This window comes from Carettochelys insculpta, chromosome 7 (assembly GCF_033958435.1).
Source record: "Carettochelys insculpta isolate YL-2023 chromosome 7, ASM3395843v1, whole genome shotgun sequence".
NCBI classification, from domain to species: Eukaryota; Metazoa; Chordata; order Testudines; family Carettochelyidae; genus Carettochelys; species Carettochelys insculpta.
Window position 1 is genome coordinate 9726390 of NC_134143.1, and position 20570 is coordinate 9746959.

General features: G+C 54.1%; 1 protein-coding gene across 1 annotated transcript; it reads right to left on the bottom strand.

The window, feature by feature from the left end:
- Window positions 1-926: 926 nt before the first annotated feature.
- Window positions 927-19393, bottom strand: CXCL12 (C-X-C motif chemokine ligand 12). The gene is made up of 4 exons (XM_074999937.1): window positions 19234-19393; window positions 14474-14591; window positions 10363-10449; window positions 927-4277 (listed from the first exon to the last, which is right to left on the bottom strand). The coding sequence occupies exons 1-4, from the start codon at window positions 19298-19300 to the stop codon at window positions 4262-4264; spliced, it is 288 nt and encodes a 95-aa protein (XP_074856038.1). The 5' UTR covers window positions 19301-19393; the 3' UTR covers window positions 927-4261.
- Window positions 19394-20570: the final 1177 nt, after the last annotated feature.

Genomic DNA, 20570 nt, shown 5'->3' on the forward strand with positions numbered 1-20570 from the left:
CCATCCAGACACACAGCAGCTGGAGATAACAGCTAGGGCTTTCCAAGGGGCCCAAGGTAGTTGTGTGCCTAGTTCTCTGGAGGCCCTTTCATGGAGCAGTGCTGCTAGCTGATGCTCTGCCCTCCACCTGACACACAAGGGGCACGGTGGGACGTGGGTTTTTGATGCCTTAACTGGCTCTGCTGGAACAGCAGGTGTCACGTCCATGCCCGGAGATGAAGGGAGCAGTGCTGTCCTCATCCTGGTCCCTCCCGCATGCTGATAGCGTGTCACACACCTGACACATCAATGCCTGACAGTCTTTCCCAGGCAGGGCGTTGCCCTTTCAACAGCCCTGCGTCCGATTGAAGGAGAGGGCCCTGGATTGAGAGGGGCTTCACATCAGTGCGAAACTTACACTTTAAAATAGTGCAGATCCAGAAAGTTAATGACACTTTACAACATCTCGGCATCCTATGTTCAGTCCAGCCTGAGTCTGGGTGATTTCAGGGGATCATCACTCGAGATGGAGGACGGAGAGAAACTGTTCTCAGTGGCGTCAGACAGCAGAGCAAGGAGCAATGGTCTGAAGTTTGCAGAAGGAGGTTGGATATTAGGAAAAACTACCTTAGCGGGGGGGTGGGGGTGAAGCACTGGAATGCGTTGCCTAGAGGGGTGGTGGATTCTCCATCCCTAGAGGTTTTTAAGTCCCGGCTTGACAAGGTCCTGGCTGGGAGGACTTAGTGGGGGTTGATCCTGCTTAAAGCAGGGGGCTGGACTAGATGACCTCCTGAGGTCTCTTCCCACCCTAGGAGTCTATGATTCCATGATTGGGAAATTTACGAAAACAAGAAAGAACAAAGGTAAATGCCCCTCTGACTGTAAACACCTGTTTGCATGTGCAGGGAAGGAGAACATACCATTTCTGATATTGAACAAAGTGCACGTTTCATCTGAGTATAAATTTTATTAAGAAAATTGCAAGTGCATACACATCTACGAAAGACTTGACATGGATATTCAAAGTGTTTATTTTCAAATTATACAAAAAGAATTTATTTTAAAAAGCACAACGTATATAATACCTCCCTAAAGCTGCCTTTCCGAAAAACTTTTTCACATTATCTGGGAAAAGTTTTTTTTTTTTTTTTCTCCCCTTAAAAGTGATACAAAATACAGTATTCATCACATTCTGACAACACTGAATTCTCAAAGATTGGAGGTTGGAAAATTCATGCAGCCCATCCAGGGTGACGTAGGTGGTTTCTTCTCTGGGGGTTGGTGAAGACTGTTATTTGCAAACAAGGCTGTTATGCGACCGGAGGGTGGCAAAGGTGAAGTTTTTATTTTGGAGATGAGCATTCACAAGCACCCAGGAGCTGTAATTGCCATAGTTCTGTGTACATTTTCAGAGCAGATCTTCAAGACCTCTACAAAGGCAAAATGGCCACAAGAAATGACATACGGCCTGCATATTCGATCACATAGGTACACCCCACTCAGCTGGACCAGCAGTTGAAAAAGTCACCCCAGCTCAAACACCATGCGGGTTAATAACGCACTGAAAATTCTCCTTTGCGCTTTTTCAAGCGGGACTCACACGAGACATCAGTGTCTAAAGTTACTACAGTTGCACAGCTCCTAGAATTAAGTCTTGGCACAGTGATAAATAAATACCATGTGTGCTTTCCTGGCTGGTTTTTTACCCTGGGATTCTTTGGCCATCAATGAGAATATCAGCCACCGGTGAACATTTCACACTTGTGGCAGCATTTCTGTGCATTTTCCCCCCTTTTTCCTCCTCCCAGTCACGTGTGAGCAGCCACAGCCACACTGCCCTGTGCCCCTGCTTCCTTCCCCTACAGGTGTCTTGGGTTGAAAGTCAAAAAAAGAAGGCAAAATGTATCACGGATCTACCTCTGTGGAGCCAGATTTCTGAAACCGCTGCACTGCAACATGCTAAAACCCCAGAGGGACACCGGAATCCTAGAACTGCAGGACTGGTCATCCAGTCCAGTCCCCTGCCCTCGCAGCAGGATTAAGTATTAGCTAGACTGGTATGCACTCGAGCAGTAGTGCAAGAAGTTTTCAATTGCCCGGGGATTGATTCTCTACTATAAATTGCCCGTTTGTTGTCTCTGTTTCCCGCTCAGTGCTGCAGATGCAAATACTATCAGGCAAACAAGAGGACCTTTAAACATCCCAGTGAGTCACTGGCCCATTGCCCATAAAATAGATCATTCGTGTGCCTTTCTGCCACACAACATCTGCTTCCCTATGCAACTGGGACAGCCCTCCAACTGACAAATACCCTTCCACCCAGATGATCAGTGCTGCTGCACAGCCTTGCTGCCTGTTCTGTCTCCAGCAGGGGCACACTGCACAGGTGCCAGGCAGGGCTTACAGAGGCCTGTCTACACTAAGGTTGGCACCAGTTATAATGGCTAATGGTGGCAGGGGCCAGGGGAGGGAGATGGTATAGGGGAGGGTGAAACACAGTGTAACCCACTAAGGCCTGTCCAGGCCTGGTTCTGTCACCCAAGAGGTCAGTGCTTGCCCTGCTTAAAAGGGGCTGTTATGCACCACCAAACCTGGTTTTGTGTTTTAAAGGGCTATCGTTGCGGTCAATGCACGCACCCCTTTTGCAATTCATGGAGCAGACTGCTGCCCCAGGGAGAGCTTTCAAGCTGAACTGGCCTCAGTGGGAGCTGAGATGAGGAGTCACTGAATGCTGGGTAAGGGAGAAAGTTGATACATTGTGGTAGAATGGAAATCATTAGGCTCTTTCCCGAGGGCTTCTTGAAAAATGTTAGGGTAATTCCTGCCTCTGATAGAGATCTGCACTCTCCAGCCAAGTCACTGGCAACTGCAGGTGCCTCTAGCAGGAGGCCCCAAGGGGATAAAACACACCATATGGAAGGTGCACCCGTCTGTGGTTTTCTTGGGCACATAAGCTCTTTTGCCTTTCCACAAATGCCAGAGAGTCCGACCTTGCACCGACTGAAATCTCAGTGGTGCCGGTTCCCTGCTTCCCAAACACCTACAAAGAGGGTGCGGAAGGCCTCCCAGCACCAACATTGGAGGGAAAAAACCATGGGCCGGCTCGCCTGCAGTCTTTCCAGATGCAGCTCTGGCATGGTTTCTGCTTCGGACCTGATGGGATGACTTGGGGCCCAGAGAAGCCCATCCTACGCTAGCCCCATCTTTCCGTACGGAGGAGAAGACGGAGCTTGCCCCAGCGACCAAAGAGGAACATACGGCAGCCCTGAGGTAGACAGACTGGTCCTATGGCTTGCAACAGGAGAGGGTGCTTGCATAACAGCCCTGGCATGCCCAGAATACAAGCTATGCATAAAGGAAAAGATTCCTTTTAAAGAAACCCCTCCAAACCTAAAGATACAAGGAGGGACTTTTTTTTCTTTCTTTCTTTCTTTCTTTCTTTCTCTTTTGGCAGCATAGATATTTTGCTGCTCCCGCTTTGGCCAGGACCAGCTTTTCCCATCCCTCATGCAAAGTGGAACAAAGAGATTGCCCCACTGCCGAGAGACCTTCCCTCTACGTTTCATACTTTGTGCATCTTTACACGTGGTTCCAGAACTGGGAATCAAGGAGAAGCAATAACAGGTGCAGGCAGGTGACGGAGACTACACGGATCTCCTGCGTGACACCTTGCTGCAAAGGAGGTCTGGGCACTAGATTGTTTGACTGGCAGATAGGGGCACCGCTTGCCGGGGACCAGAAACACTGACACGCGTGTGCACTCACAAAATCACACAAGGGCCAACGACAGTGTAACTCTCCGGCCCTGCATCCTCTGTAATATCGGGCTGCAGACCAGCTCTGGGTACGGGAATGAGGAAACCCCTTGCTTTTGCTGTTGTCATTGGGACCAATCGGAATTACGTGATCTAATTGCATCTCACAGCTCATCTCCTGCTAGGTAAAAACGCTCAGATGATGGCATGAACCAAACAGCAACTGCTAAATGATACAGGCGAGGGAAATGATATCATAATGGCGGGTTAGTCTAAATTCATCACTGCCCCCAGTGCGGGGTGATCAACCAAACCATATGAAAAGATCGAGTTTTTAAAACACATGAAATCATACTGTCAATGCAAGCCGATTTGTGCAAAAAATTTTAAAAAGCCTTTGGAAATGCATGAAGCGTTGCCTTTGTGCTGCAGGATAACACTGAAATGCATTCACTCCCTACTACTGGTTATCTGCTTTCTGGCTCCTACAGTAAGAAATCCTGTAGTCGGCTTACATTGCTTGCCTCTTACATCTTGAACCTCCTGTTGAGGAAGAACAAAGTGAAACACTATTAAGGTTGCTTTCAGTGGAAAAGAGCTTACTTACCGCGGCCCGGCTGCCTCAATGGCACGTCAAAGCGCAAGCAAAGGCAGCTTGGTGCCTGCAGGAGGCTCCTTTGTGCTGAACCCAGCACTGGTGGTTACTTTTGCAGGTAGCGCTGATCATAGTTAGTAGGGTGTCTCGAGCTAAGGATGGGCCGGTTCGGGCCTTTGTGACCGGGGCAAAGAGACAGTGGCAAAGAATGGGGGAGTGAGGACAGTATGGGGTTAAACCATGATCAGACTGGTAGCAAACTGCACGGCACTAAGGCCCCCACTCCACCCAGACAGAGCTGCAGAGGGGGCTGGTGCAGGGACCACGCAGCGTGATACAGCCGCTCATGCTGCCCCGCCCTCATTCCCGCATCTCTGAGCCAGTGGGCGGAGTCTAGCTCTGAAAGGCCACAGGCCACGCCCTGCTCTGCTCAGTTCCCTATGGAGCTGGGCAGCAAGCAGGTGTCTGCCTTTGCCGGGAGCGCAGAGCTGGTCCGTTACGGCCTGGCCCCCCGCAGATCTCAGGAGTTCGCTGCACTTTTTCTTGGCCGTGGCTGAGGAGGATCTGCTCTGCAAGCAGCTGCGGGTTAATCTCAAGCTATTTAATAAAGCTCCAGCGCTAACCCTGCCCACCCTGCTCTGCAGAAGCACTTTCCCTTCCTGGCTGTTACCTAGCTGAGCAAATCAGCCTGCGACCCAGCAGTGAGTGAGGAGTGGGATGAGACCCAGAGACAAGACCTGCTCTCAGCTCCCCGAGCCCAGGAGCCTCAGGCCCTCATTCTAACAATGGCACTTTCACCACGAGCGAAGCAATTTTCTCCTCTCAAAATGACCCGGGAGATTTCGGTTCTGCCAGCCTGCCCTCCCGAGCGCCGGTCAGCTCCGCTTTACGCAGGCCGGGAGAGCAAACGAGGGGAGCCAAGATCTGCCACCCGCAAAGAGGAGAATATTCCCCACTTGCATCAGGACACATCCAGCCCTCTGCCCGAATGTAGCTAGCCCCTCGTTTGGACAGTGCCAGGCAAAGCGGTGCTTTCGCTTAATATCCAAAAGCGAAGGTCGCTGGAACAGTGCAACGACATTCTGGTTGTGCCATTTAAAATATCTATAACAAATCCACTGACGGTGCTTGTTATTATAACTGTCAGTTGTCAGAAGGGCAAAGCTCAAGCCCGTGAGCCATGAACAGCTGAATCTTTATCCTGCCGCCGAGTCCGGCTTGCCCTAGGGCTCCCCGTGCCTCAGTTTCCCCACCTGTGAAAGGGGGATGCTAATCCCTTCTCCATGCACTTATCCTGGGAATGAAGCTGCAGACGTTCATCAGGCATTTGGGAAATGCAAAGCAATAGTGATGCAGGAGGTACTGTTATTCCCCTCCGCCGAGGGCTATAAACGGAGCGGCACAGGCGAGAGGACATTAAAACATTGGGCGTTTCTTCAACCACGAAGCTGAAATACAATATTTGGCAGCCTTGGGTGCAGCGTTAACAAGCAAGTCCAGCCCATGAGCGGGCCAATGGAGAGGTGCAGCTCGCGGTGCTGTTATGTCACCGGCAAAGGGCCTGGATGTTTTAGAATTGGCCACTGCATGAAAGCACATCTCTTTTTAACAGGGTGAACTCCCAACGCCCTCCTGCTGACAAGTGCTATCGATAAGCAGGTGCTAATACACCCCACAGCCAGGCCCTCCTTAGCCCCCGCCACAGAGCGGGGACCCCTCAGGCAAATCCGCCTCGGTGACGTTCCAGCTGGTTGCTCGAGCTGGCTTTGAATGAAGAAACTGCATTGCCTCAATCGGTGTAAATGCAACCAGGCCATTTTACCAGCGTGACAATGAGTCCTCTTTGATCACGTGCCGATCACCTCCAGGCCGATTTGCCCAAATCCATCCCTGGGAGAAGGACCACCCATGCCCTCACCCCAACGTTACCATGACCTCGGGGACCCTGACCATCTTTTACTGACCATACCCTTCTGCCCTGTGTACAGGGACTCACCCAAGGTCACAGCAGAAGGGAAACTAGGCTTCCCCCAGACTAGTACCTACCCACTGGGCCATTCTTCCCCCGGGGAACTGGCACCCTGAGCAGGTTTGCCCCACGGGCGATTGATTTTTATAAGGATCAGGAAACAATCTAACTTCCAACAATCAGAGAGAGAGGGAGACGCCTCCTTGGAAATGGACTAGATACAAAGGGACTCATTCGCAATGACATCAGAACCCCTTTTCGCTCCTCTGGGAACGGGCAGTGGCCTGTAAGTGGGTCAAGGTCACAGTAACACATACTGCCAGACAGTGACTGTCAAGATGGAAGCAAGATCCAGGACCAGACCATCCGGGGGTAAGCCACTTCAGCATTCTAAATCATCACCGTCTGAAGACTCCCAAAGCCTCTGGCCAAGGAGGAGCTCGAAGCTACGTCCAAGCACCAGTCAGCAAACGCGGCTGCACCACACTCCAGGGTACAGGTCACTGTGGACTGCAGTGAAAAGCAGGGAGCTGTGTCGGTGCAAGGCTGGGGCCAGGGGCCAGCCATGGGAAAGGCTGAGCTTTGCCCCCGGGCCGCTCCCCGATGGGCAGAGGGAGGCAGCAGGCTGTGGCGCTGCTAAAACAGCTGTGAAGATGGGAAGTGGCGGTCCATGCGGAGCTGCGCAGGATACGTGCGTGCAGACATACCTGCCGCCTCCAGCCTCTCCGTACGTGACTCATCGGGCTTTGCATCTGCACTGCCGCTCAATCCCGCGCTCGGGGGCTACGCGAGGGCATACACTCCACACCGCTGAGAAGCGTGCGGGAGAGGTAGCCTCAGGCTCCTAACGCCTCTTTGAGGCTGATAAGCATCATTACCGCTATACCGCTCCTGGGGAAACTGAGGCACAGCAAGTCCAGTCATCTAACTTCTCACCCTCGGCGCCCACTGAAGACAGCATAGCAGAGGCTCAGGCCATCAGTTACTTGTCCCTGACGACACCAAGAGGCTGTGGCAAAGGGCCAGCGTGAGCCAGTGCCTTGCAGAACCTCAGGCGATACGGACCTTGGCTTAGTACCCTTACAAATGAGGAAGAGCTGCCACTCGTTTTAGAAGCGCTAGAACTAAGCTTGCGGCCCTGCCGCCAGCCCCTGGAGAGCTGATAGTTCCCTTACTCCCCCAGCAGACGCCAGGGAACCCTCTTTGTTTTACTTTCCTCTCTCTTCCACTTGTACCAGACCTGCCCGTTGAGTTCCAACATCTCAGGCTTAAAGGAGGGGTTGGATTCTGGTCTGCGCTAACGCTAGATGGAGGGGCAAGGTGCGTCTCCAGCCTCTTTTTATTCTGGCTTCTGCTAACTCCGAGAGGGCGCAGGTGGGCTTGGGTGAGGAAGAGGAGTTACCAAGGGTGGGCCTGTATGTTACTGAAAGAAGGGAATTCTGGGCTGTCAGCAGTTGCAAGAGAGATCTATCTTCCCCTGTGCCTGACAAAATGGAAGTGAGTGTAACAATGTTGACTACCATGGTTATGCAGTGGTCTTTAAAGCCAGGCAGATGATCTGGGCTCCTACTTCCCAAGGTGGTTAAAATGAGCTAGTAATGGCACACTGGGATGTATGTTACATGAACATGTAATGAATACAAAGCAGCAATAAAGGGTAAGCAGAATTTGCGAGCAAAATGCTTTTCTACCGAAAACCGTCCTGGGTATTTGACTATCAAACCCAACCCATTCACTTTTCAACTCATGTTTTAGACTATTGTTTTCTGAACACCTTCCATCCCCCACAGCTAGCACAGAAAACACCAAAGCATTTAAGCAGTGGCACAGAGTCTGCTTGACACCAAAGCTAAAAAAAGTAAACTTCAAGCAATTTTGCAAGAGCCCCTTTGACAAGGCATCTGAATGTTTGTCCCCAGAAAAATAAATTCCCACATACACATACAGTTGGGGTTTTGCATCATCAAACCGTTAGCCATTTTTATTGCTGGTGCATAGAGTGTAAAGTCACATGTGATACAATTTCAGTACAAGTGAAAAAATATAATATATGGCTGATTGAAATGGAAAAACTACATTAACATGGCGAGATCGATACTGATGTGTTTCACAAGCAGCGAGTAGTTTATAGGGATATCAGTTTTTAAACTACCAGCGTTGGTATGGTTCCAATTCAAATACATGCCAGGTTTAATGAACTATAGATATCCTCTGACATTCATGGCATGGAAAAAAATCATAGCTGTGCATTAAGATATATCAAAAACACACTCCACGGAGGTGTGACTGCGTGGATCAGCTTTGGACGTGGTAATTTCCTGGGTGCCAATTAACTGAACCCAGTTCTCACCCGTTCCCCTGGTGCAAAGCTGGAGTAAATCTACTGAATTCAGTAGAGCAGCTTCAGCCTTACAGTCAGGTAAGTAAGATCAGAATCTGACCCGAGACCAAAATTCAGCTCTTCGTCCCCAGGGCACCAGGCCGCACTGATGGGAGCGGACGCTCGCCCAGTGGGATAGCGCTGCAAGTCCAGCAAGGGCCTAAGCTCTTGCCTGTTGTCAATGGGGCTGCTCACACATCTCAGATTAGACGGATGTGGGCGCACGTTGCGGAACTCAGGCACAACGCCACCCAACAACGGGGGGAAGCTGCCTGCATCTGAAAGGCCACATTCTGCGCTTGGTACACCCTGAGCCAAACGCCAGCACTGCTCCAGTGCAGCCAGGCTCCCACCAGCCAGCCCACCAAGGGGCAGAGCACCGGGGGCAAAGGAAGGTGCACAGCGCTGGCCAATGGAGGAAGGCTGAGCTGGGATTTGCATTGGGGTTCCCGCCCCCCCCCGCAACTCTCTGTAGCCTCACCCTAGCCCTAAAGGGGGCTAACTGCCTCTGGGGGAGGGGTCGCCATCTATGGCTATTCCCTCCTAATATCCTTAACCAGTGTTTCCTGTAAGCTGAGCGCTTGGGCAGCCACCCGTGAGAGATTCAGGTGCCGCTCAGCTGATTGGCGGAGCGCCCCCCAGCTGCCAGAGTGTTTTTCTTTGGTGGTGCACATCCACGTTTGCCTCAGTGCACATCACAAAATTTATTCTGCCCCGGATGGAAAAGGCGAGAGGAAACCCTGCCTTGGACCCCTCCCACCTTGAACTGTTTCTTCCCCTCTGCAACCGCCCTGATTCCAGCCCCACCTCGCACAGCGGAAAGCAGCAGCGCAGGGGTAGGATTCGCACGGCTGAAAGAGATGCGGCAGGAGCTGAGGAGTCTGTGTGCACAGGAGGCCTTGTGGCTCTGCCGCCTGGGCTGCGCCCTTCCCGAGGCAGGGAGCTCCCTCCCCTCTTCCCTTAATTCACTTCCCACCCGAGGCAGGCTGCAAAGACCCTTCTTGCCTGGAAATGACAGACGGCCTCTGTTCTGTGCTCCCACCCAACAGCAGCCCATTGGCGTGGCTGCTAATGAGCCCGGCTGGCTGCTGCGGGGGAGCACTCTCAGCAGGAGATCCCCGTTGAGGTGCCTGAGTTAAAACAGGCCTACAAATGAACCAGGTGCTGCTCACTACCATCTGGCAGGACTGGAGAAGGGCCTGTTCTTAGCAACCGCTGTTGCCTCAGCAAAGCTGAACGGCCCAGGCGAGATTTCTGCCTGCCGGCCGATCCCCACTAGCAGTCAAGGGCCGGTGCACGCAGACTCCCAGCGTGAAGAGGAACAGAGATTCCGGAGCTACTGTCCCAGCAAAGCTTTGGAGCTCATTGTGGACTGGCTGCAGAACAGGGAATGAAGGAGGCACTTTCCATGGGAGAACAGCCCTTTTGGTAAGAGGGAGAAGGAGGGAACGCCGCTTCTGACTGGCTAGGGTGCCTCGTGCCCCAAATACTGACACATCTCTTAGCGTAAGATATAAAAAAGATACTGCAACCCCCTGTTTTTATATACACTCAGACCCCATCTTCACAGCAGTGCCTGAATTCACTGGGTACTCAGTCCATATGGCTGAAGCCAGCCCTGAAGGTTCTACCCTTTAAGCTCTCAGGGTGGGTTAGCTGCAAGTCCGTACGTTTCTCGCCTTACTTGTTTAACGCTTTTTCCAGGTATTCCTGAATCCACTTGAGCTTGGGATCGAGGCACACTTGCTTACTGTTGCTCTTCAGCCTGGCGCTGCCAACAGGAAGAGAAGAGAAGAGGCACGGGGTGAAGACAAGGAACAGCACTACACAGAAGGCCCCCGCATTTGCTTGCACAATCCTAGTGAAGGCCATGGGGCTGCCCCGGCTTACAGCAGAGACCGAATTCTGCTCTCAGCTTCCCAAGGGTGAGTCTGGGATAACCCCCTTGATTTCATTGGGAACTGCTGGGATGTAGGCCCTTCGTAGCGTCTCAGAGGGACAGCCGTGTTAGCTGGAGTCTGCAAAATCAATGAGGAGCCCTGCAGCACCTTGGAGGCTCACAGATTTATTAGGGCATATGCTTTCATGAGACCTTTTCCTCGATGGCCTCATCAGCTACACTGAATGGCCACTGTCACCCTGCTTGGTCTCTCTCATTTACCATGGATAGTAACTTGCTTTTGTGTTTTGGCAGCGGTTTTCTTACATATGCACCTGCCTTCGTATTTCCACTCCAGTCCACCTGATGATGTGGGTTTTACCCACGAAAGCGGACGCCCTGATATACCTGTTAGTCTGTAAGGTGCTGCAGGACTTCTCGCCCCATTGAACAGCCAGCAGCACGCAGCTCTTTGGCCGAGTCCGGTTATTTGGCAGCTATTGGGTTGAATGGGCACGAGCGAGGAAAAGAATTGATTCTCCGGACTTTACTAGCAGCATCCGCATTGCTGTCAGTGCAGGCATGTGGGAGCTGCATTCCATTTGGAAAAAACTGATAAGCAACCGCTGCCTGCAACAGCTTAATTAACGCGCACCCCTGACCCTTGCCGCACGCTCAGTCCAACCCCGAACTTTCACCCAGTTTTAGAACAGAAACCAGACTGGACCTTAGGGAAGATCTAAAAATTCCTCTGTTCATTTTTGATTTCTAATTCTCCGATGGCGTTGAACTTGGGGCCTGCAGGCAGGGAAAGAACTGGAAATGCCGAGTTATCAGAGAGGAGCGTTCTCTCGTGTCTCTTCCAATCAGCGCTGGAAACGGACGTTCCAGAAATCTCATGAGAATGCCTGTTCTCATGAAATTTCCTCCCCACATTTGCAGACTCAGGAGGTTTAGATTAAATACGGTACAGATAAGGATCCAACCTGCTGGATGCCTATCTGAACCAAACTCTGCCTCTGGAAACTCGCCTCGCACTGGCTTGTGTGGTAAAGCTCTGAAACGCCAGGCGCTGAGTCGCTGTTCCAAGCGCTGAGGACAGTGGGAGCTGAGGGGCACTGGGGATCTGCAGAAGATGCTCAGCATCTTGCAGGATCAGGCCCACCAATGCAACGCTAACAGGGCTGGCAATAAGTTGTAGAGGCAATAACAGGTATGACCGTGCATTAAGGTAGACAGGCCAAGTTCTCCTCCTCCTTAAAGACTCAATCCTGCCAGGTACTGAGCACAGTAGCCCTGATCCGTGGTCCCTGTAAACTGAGTGCTTGGGTGGCCACCCGGGAGACATTTAGGTGCCTCCCAACTGATTAGCAGAGCACCCAGAGCTGGCAGCGCAGGGTTCTCTTGGTGGTGCACATCCACACATCATGGGACACACAAAATTTATTCTGCCATTGATGGACAAAATTAGAGGGAACCTTGGCCCCGCTCCAACAAAGCATTTCAGCATGTTAAAACAAGAGTCAAAACAGGCACCTTGGGAAGTTCCATTTAATAATTTTAAATGTTTGCCGAGCTTAATGATTTTTAATGACAAACGTTTTGTTACTAAACGAAGTAACATCATCGGTGCCTAGTGAGAGAGCCTCTAAAACCAGTGTTTACACAGTTCTTTCCCTTAGTCCTAATCAAGACTAAGAACTAATGACTGATAAGGACTATGGGAAGGGACTGGCATAAAGACTGGTTTTAGAGGATCTCTTACCGATGATGTTACTTCGTTTAGCAACAAAACATTTCTCATTAACAATTGTTAAGCTCGGCGAACATCTTCGATCATTTCAGCACCTGCTTAACTTTAAGCAACTCAGTCTCACTGATGTGAGGCTGGCTTCTGAAATGCTTGAGTAAAGCATACACATCAATCAGAGCGATCTCGGCGGGAGGAAAAAGTGCTCCCCACCTGGTTGAAATAGGAGGCTGTAAAATGTGACTAGTTCTGAAGTCAGGTGAATACCCTTGTCCTGACCGTACCGCTGTGGACCCGATCCTGCAGTCCTTACTCCAGCAGAGTATGCATTGGGCCTGGCTCTGATCCCACTTACACCGGGGTGAATCAAGTCTCCCCCACCACATTCAGTGACGTGGTAGTAGTGCAAAGTGAGAACACAGTGAGCCATTGCCTTCCCATGGGGACTGCAGAACTGGATTTGTATCGGAGAGTAACAAATGCGAAGCACAAATAACCACACTCCGGGTGCAGAGTATTTCAAGACGAAGACAGATTCCTCTACAATTTGCTAAGGCAAAATTGCCTTTGACATCAAGAGGAATTTGGCTTGGGTAAGAAAAACCACAGGATCGTTCCATCAGTCCATAATACGGAATTCCAATTAGATGTTCCAGTCCTTAAAAATGATGGATTCCAAAGTAAACAGCTTTGATTACTTATTTAAATTACTCACATCCACCCTCCAGAACAAAGCGAGCCACACTGCAGCTGAGTTCAAATTGAAGATAAAAATCAGCTCTAATGGATTTTTAGACATTAGCATTTATGGTACGGGTTGTTGAGTTTTTCTTAAATTTCTGCGGCTAAGAAAAGTTGGGGCCAAGATGCAGAGATCACCAAAATTCTGGGGCGTTCACATGGAGGGATCTGTTTCAGGTACACCTCTTTCCTAAACAACTGGGGGGGGCGGGGCATGAATTGGACCATCTGTTCTGTAGAAGTTACAATATGCTGCAAACAATAAACATATTCAAACCCCACTGGGGGGAAAGAAAACAAGTTTTTTTCATTTCCGCGCGTCATGCTCTTTACCATCTCTAATTCCTTCGCTCTCATGTTCATCAAGAGAAAAAAATGCATATTACATCCAATCTTCAAGTTCTCTCATATTGTTGCAACGACTTCAGCTCAGTCCAAATCCCCCCAAAGCCTTCCCCAGAGGCCTCTCCTGACTCTCACGATGTGTGCTAGTCATTCCCAGAACAGCGCAAATCCAAGCAGTGCAGCTCGTCAGACACAGAGCTAGACACAGCTGGCAAAATACACAACCCACCACATTTCTGCCGTTTTCAGGAAGAGCAAGTTATTTCTCCGTTTGGACTGAAATGTCTGTTGACCTGCACCAAAAAAGTGTAAGGCAAGAGTCATGCAGGAAACTGCCTGGGATTTACTCAGCTTGGATTTTTTTTAAGGCATGTATATTTTTACGTGAAAATAAATATGACTAAATAGGTGGATTTTTGAGAAAGTGGATGAAATCTAATGGGGTTTTCGCATGCAAAAATGAAGAGATTTTTGCAGGTCTCCACCTGCACTTTAAAGGGACATACACAGACCCACACCCTGAACTGTTGAGCGTAACAGGAGCTGAGCACCAGTGATCAGACCCTGCGGAGTGGACCTGATCATAGAATCATGGAATCCCAGGGCTGGAAGAGGCCTCTGGAGGTCAAGTCCAGCCCCCGGGATAGTCGTGCTTCCCACAGGAGCTGAGGCTCCTCGGCACGGGGGCTGCCAGGTCAATGAATTTTTCCCCATGAAAATTTGCAAGAAGTTTTTTTAAGTTGAAGGGTTTTTAATCTACATTTGTAACATTTGGGAATCGGGGGGGAGGGTGTCATCACAAACCAAAATACAAAAAGACGAATCCCTCCCAACCCTGTAGCCACAAAAACGATTATTTTTTCCTGAAAAGGGTTAATCTTCCACTGAGGAAACATGTTAACTGAAATTCACCTACTTCCTCGACTCAGTACCTTGCAGAAGAGGCTGGGCACCACACACACCTAGGTTGGGGCAACATATAGAGATAGCCTCAACTGTGACAATGGTTGGGAGCTCGCTTCCTTGCCCAGCTGGCCATCTGAGGCCAAGCAAAGCCTTAAAATATGCCCGGCAACTTACACAATCTGCAGCGAGCAGTTGGGGGTGGTCAGGATTTTGAGGTGCTTGATGTTGGCTTTCGCCACGTTGCTCTCGTAGAACCGGCAGGGGCATCGGTAGGTCAGGCTGACGGGTTTCTCTGTGGGACACAGCGATAAAAAGGACACGCATTACTCGTCTGCCCTTAGGAATGGTGCCGACCCGCAGACAGGTGGCCCTTGCAGTTCCTCGCCCAGGTGGGCATGAAGACAACAGGGAGAGGAAGAGGGACAGGGAACAGCTGTGGTTCAGGAGCAGTGTGTCAAACCCCTCTCCCATTCCCACTGGGGGCCCTCTAATCTGCCAGCTTGGGAGTTGAGAAGACAAAGGAAGGGGTGAGAAACTAGACCCTAAGAAATGGAGAAGAGATTAGACGAAGGAGCCACTCAATTGTGCTGAGCCCCTGCTGGTAATTAGACCAGATAAAGGCCAGAAGAGTGAGGCACTTGTCTGCCCTGTTATTCTTACCAAACGATTCTGCCCCGAGGTCAGATTAGAAGGTAGGCAGCAGAAAGCCAGGGATTCCAAGAACTCCAAACCAAAACAAGCCAGGTGTGAGCTGCTGGCTGGGAACTGATCCGAGACCCATCACACCAGGCTTTTGGGAGCGTTCCCAGGGTCCAGCCACACAGCCTGGCCTGTGCTCATGCTGCAGATTACCTGCTGCCAGGGGCGACAGGGCATCACCAGCTCAGCATGGTTCCAGCGTGGAGCCAGAAATTCCCGCACGTGACACAACCCCAGCCATTCCAAACACCCCACTTCCACAGGGCGAAAACCAATGGGCACAGGTGTGCAGGGCAGCACAACTCACTCCGGGGCTGATCCTCACCTCTGTCTCTGGGCTGAGCCCCCAGTGACGGCTGGAGGCACTGCATTACCCTGCCCCCAGCACGTGCACTGCGAAAAGTGTGATTGCTTCTCTGGACCTTGCAGGGGATTCCCACCCATATCCCAGCCACTAGGCGGCTCTTCTGTCACCGACCGGGAGCTCTTTGAGGGCAGCTTGTTCCTAGGAAGGTCGTGATCCATGAAGTTTGGCACCGGATCCGGGGACACATCCAACTCCAAAGGAGTTGAAGTCAGCACTGCCTTCCCTCTCTCTGCTTGTTTTGCTACACAGCAGCATTTGGTACCCAAACAAAGCTGCCCTCAAAGGCAGCACCTGAGGCAGAAGAATCCCGAGCATTGTTACAGGCTGGGGACCAACTGGCTCAGCAGCAGTACCATGGAAAGGGACCTAGGGGTTATGGTGGATGAAATGCTGGATATGGGTAAACAGTGTGCCCTTGTAGCCAAGAAGGCTAACAGCATACTGGGGTGCATTAGGAGGAGCATTTCGAGCAGATCTAGAGAAGTAGTTATTCCTCTTTATTCGGCACTGGTGAGGCCACATCTGGAATATTGTGTCCAGTTTTGGGCGCCCCCAGTATAAAAAGGATGTGGATTTGCTGGAGCAGGTTTAGCGAAGGGCAACAAAAATGATTAAGGGTCTGGAGCACAAGACCTATGAGGACAGGCTGAGGGATTTGGGCTTGTTTAGTTTACAGAAGAGAAGACTTAGAGGTGATTTAATAGCAGCCTTCAACTTCCTGAATGGGAGTTCTAAAAAGGAGGGTGAGAAACTGTTCTCAGTGGTGTCAGATGGCAGAACAAGGAGTAATGGTCTGAAGTTGAAGAGGGAGAGGTGTAGGTTAGATATTAGGAAAAACTACTTCACCAGGCGGGTGGTGAAGCATTGGAATGCATTGCCTAGAGAGGTGGTGGAATCTCCATCCCTTGAGGTTTTTAAGTCCCGGCTGGACAAGGATGACTTAGTGGGGGTTGATCCTGCTTGAAGCAGGAGGCTGGACTAGATGACCTCCTGAGGTCCCTTCAAGCCCTGTGATTCTGTGTGATTCTGCTAAGGAACAGAGAGGGGCTTTGAACCCCATGCAAGCTGCACATTCCTTCACTGGCTGTCTGGGAAGGTCAAAAAAGAAGCAGCCAGGCAAACTGCACCTGATCTGCAAACACTAGACCCTGCCTGACCCTTCTCTCCATGTACGCTCAAACACACAGCCCAGGCACAACACCTCGCCGCCGCTGGCTCCTTAAGGAGGAAATTTTAGGAAAATCCGCATCCCAAGCAACTGTTAGGAGATTGTAGGTGCCAGAGCCTGATCCCCACATCCCCTCTTCAGAGCAACCGTGGGAACAAACACACAGTATCTCCACTGATCTCAGCAGGATCCTCCCCGTTCACTCTGGTGGTCAGAATCTGGGGCAGTGTGTCAGGACCGTGGAGGCTGGTGTGAAACGCCTGTGTGTCAGTGTGCCCGCAGCGTTCATCCCATTGAGTGAATCGGGGGGTTCTCCTGGCTGCCTGCAAACATCTACTGGCTGACAGTGCTATGACCCCCGGAGCACCAATTGCAAAGGGAGCCTGGACAACATGCCCCCGACAGCCTTAAACCAGCTCTTTCTGTAAAAGCGCCACCTCACTGCAGGAGGGATTTCAAGGTGCCCAGGGAGTGGGCAGAACCTGCAGCAGGTCAGCTCTCCGCACCAGCCCTGGGAAGCCAGGGGACCTCTGCCTGCAGCTGCCCTGCTAGTGCTCCAGCCTAGCACGGCCAGGACTCCCCGGAGCAATCCTCCTCACTCCAGAGGGGCACGCACCAGGGCAAGTCTCCACTGAGAGGCAGGCCGGCCGCTCTCCCCTGCGGTCAGTGAGACAAGCGACTCTTTACCAGGACAGCTGTGCTGCTGCAGTGAGCTCAATAACACATCAGCACCATCCTTTGAACCCCTGGGCGCTCCTGCAGCAGGACCTGGACCTGGACCTGGACCTCCCTCTTCCCCGCACACATCTGCTCTGATCCATGCGTAGGGAGCAGCACAAGACGCCAAGCCCACAGCCAGGGAGACCAGCTCCTGACTCCTGCTCTACCCTGCTAGCAGATCACAGCAGGTGGGTTACATCTGCCTGGAGCTGCAGTTTACCCCGTCCAGTTCCAAACCCTCTTTAGCTCCCTGTAAAATCCTCAGCGGAGGACCCCCAGCTGGCCCGGTGGGGCCAGGGCTGAGCGCTCCTTGCTCAGCCCACAGTAAAACCCAGCCTGCTCCCCTCTGGGCTCTGACAGCGGGCAGGAAAGCCGTGGGGGAGTTGTACCAGTTACAGCACCACAACCACAAGCACTGAACTAAACCCATCCCGCTCTCCAGGTGGCTCTCTCATCCACACTGCTTTCCCCGCGCTGGCTTAAACCCCTTCCAAACACACACGCAGAGGAGCTTCCCAGAACGACCTCTCCTGCTGGAACGTGGTATCCGCACAGGAGTTAACAGCGGCTTAAATTCCCACCTGAGCCTATCGCTTCCCCAGGGAGACCAGCCCCGACTCCCGATGTCTGCAGCCCTACAAACACGCCTCTGCGCAGCGCTAGACGTGGGAGAGAAGGCAGTGGCGGTTGCCTGGGTAAGGACAGCCAGGGGCACCCCAGGGTGACTCTGTTACCAGGACACTGACCCCTCTGCTGTAGCCAGTTTGCACCACAGATCAAAAACCAGCTGAGTAAGTGACAAGGGCAGGCTGAGCAGGGAGCCATGACCCACTGCAGGCAGCACCCCAGAGACACCCTGCGGGGCAGCCCCAACTCCAGCTCTACCCCAGGTGCTCCTGCAGGGGCCGGGGGCTTCGAGCGCCACTTCCACAGGGCATGAGCCAACGCTGCCCTTTAACCCAGCGAGAAGGGGGTGTCTGCTCGGTGGTCCCTGAGTGGACAAAAGCAATCCCCGAGCCCCGCACCCCCCTCCGCTGGCGAAGCCCGCGCTCCTCGCCCTTGGTTTACAAAGCGCCCCCAGGCTTCTCTGCATCCCCCGAAGGTGGCCCAGCGGCTGCGAAGCACGGCTCGAAGCTGAGCTGAGGTCTCCACACAAGGGCCGCTCCACCTGCCCAGCTTCCTGCGCCCTTTGCAGGAGTCCCGCGCGTTTTGCATCCCACCAACTTCCACCGGCCGCTGCCCAGCGCCTCGCAAACACGTGCAAAATTCCCCCGCGGGCGGCAGCTGCCAACGGGCAGGTTTCCTCCCCTCTTCGCACCGGCGGGATGAACGGGACTCGACCCGTCGGGCTCACCGTGCAGCGGGAGGCGCGTGCAGCAGCGGGGACAACGGCTGGATGGCGCTGGCTTGACGGGTGCTCTGAGGCAGCCGGTTGTAAAACCAGGCAAACCTCCAGCTGAGTGGATGCGCCCCCGGGAGAGCTGGGTGCGCCCCCGGGCTCCGCTCCCCCGCTGCATCACCCGGGCAAGGCGCCGGGCAGCAGCCAGGCTGCTCCAGAGCAGGAGCGTTTCCCTCCCCGCTCGCCCTCTCCCCAGCGCCAGGTGCGGCAGGGGCTGGGGGGCCCGCGCCTCCATGGGTCCAGGCTGCAGCAGACCCGGAGCTGGGGGGGGTGGGGGTTGGACTCTCTGCCCCCCACCCCGGCGCCTAACCCCGATCCCGCCCCGGGGGCCCGATCCCGCCCCCTTCAACTCCAGGGCGGCTCGGCCCGCGGAGGCGCCTGGCGCCAGGATCGGAGCCCTGGTTCCCCCCCCCACCCGCCTCTCCGCCGGCCGCGCAGCGCAGCGCAGCGCAGCGATCCGCTCGGCGGGGCGGGGGGCCACGCGCCGCGTCCCGGCCCAGGGCAGGGGAAGGGGGTCCCGGCCGGCGGGGGGGGGCGAGGGGCTCACACACACACCGCGCCCCGGCGGGCCCCGCACTCACCCTCGGAGCGGGGCAGCGCCAGCAGCAGCAGCAGGCAGGCGAGCAGCGCCAGCGCCCGGCGCTCCATGCTGGCGGCGGGCAGGGGCCGGAGGCTGCCGCGGGGCCGCCGCGCGGCGCTCAAATGGCCTGCGCCGGTCCCCGCCCCGCCCCGCCGCCGAGGGAGGGACGGAGGGAGGGCGCGGGGGGGGGGGCAGCCGCCCGCCGTGATTTATGGCCCCCGGCGCGTTGTGACAGCCCGGCCCGGCGCCGGGGGACCCCGCCGGGGATACGGGGGTGGGGGGAGGGGCCAGGGGAGGGGGGAAGCGCTTGTCAGGGGAGGGGGCCGCGAAGAGAAGCGGCTGCCCTGGAGAGGGGCCCCCGCTCGGACAAGGGTCCAAGTGCCCCGAGCGGGGCAGAGCTGGGGGGGCGCGGGGACAAGCAGCTCGGGGAGGCCGCAGGGATCGGGCAGCGAGCCGGGCGCCCCCGCCTGACACTGCCCACGGATGTCCGAGTCCGGCAGGTGCTCCTGGGACAGCCCCCCCCCCACACACCCCCAGGTGCGCTGGTTACACACTGACCCCGGGGTTACACCCAGCCCCCCCGCACACACACACCCCCAGGTGCGCTGGTTACACACTGACCCCGGGGTTACACCCAGCCCCCCCGCACACACACACCCCCAGGTGCGCTGGTTACACACTGACCCCGGGGTTACACCCAGCCCCCCCCACATACACCCCCAGGGGCGCTGGTTACACACTGACCCCGGGGTTACACCCAGCCCCCCCCCACGCCCCCCCAGGTGCGCTGGTTACACACTGACCCCGGGGTTACACCCAGCCCCCCCGCACACACACACCCCCAGGTGCGCTGGTTACACACTGACCCCGGGGTTACACCCAGCCCCCCCGCACACACACACCCCCAGGTGCGCTGGTTACACACTGACCCCGGGGTTACACCCAGCCCCCCCGCACACATACACCCCCAGGTGCGCTGGTTACACACTGACCCCGGGGTTACACCCAGCCCCCCCGCACACACACACCCCCAGGTGCGCTGGTTACACACTGACCCCGGGGTTACACCCAGCCCCCCCCACACACACCCCCAGGGGCGCTGGTTACACACTGACCCCGGGGTTACACCCAGCCCCCCCCACACACACACCCCCAGGTGAGCTGGTTACACACTGGCCCAGGGGTTACACCCAGCCCCCCACACACACCTCCTAGGTGCGCTGGTTACATACTGACCTTGGGGTTATAACCAGTCCCCCCACACCCACCAGGTGCGCTGGTTACACACTGACCCAGGGGTTACAACCAGCCGCCCCCCCATCCACTCAGTGCTCTGGT

What these genes read in the sequence shown, in the direction of transcription:
- CXCL12 (XM_074999937.1), bottom strand. Translation starts at nt 19,300, where the DNA reads ATGGAGCGCCGGGCGCTGGCGCTGCTCGCCTGCCTGCTGCTGCTGCTG. An exon ending in GGCGCTGCCCCGCTCCGAGG is followed by an intron (nt 14,592 to 19,233) that starts GTGAGTGCGGGG and finishes TGTGTCCCACAG; the next exon opens with AGAAACCCGTCAGCCTGACC. An exon ending in AACTGCTCGCTGCAGATTGT is followed by an intron (nt 10,450 to 14,473) that starts GTAAGTTGCCGG and finishes TCCTGTTGGCAG; the next exon opens with CGCCAGGCTGAAGAGCAACA.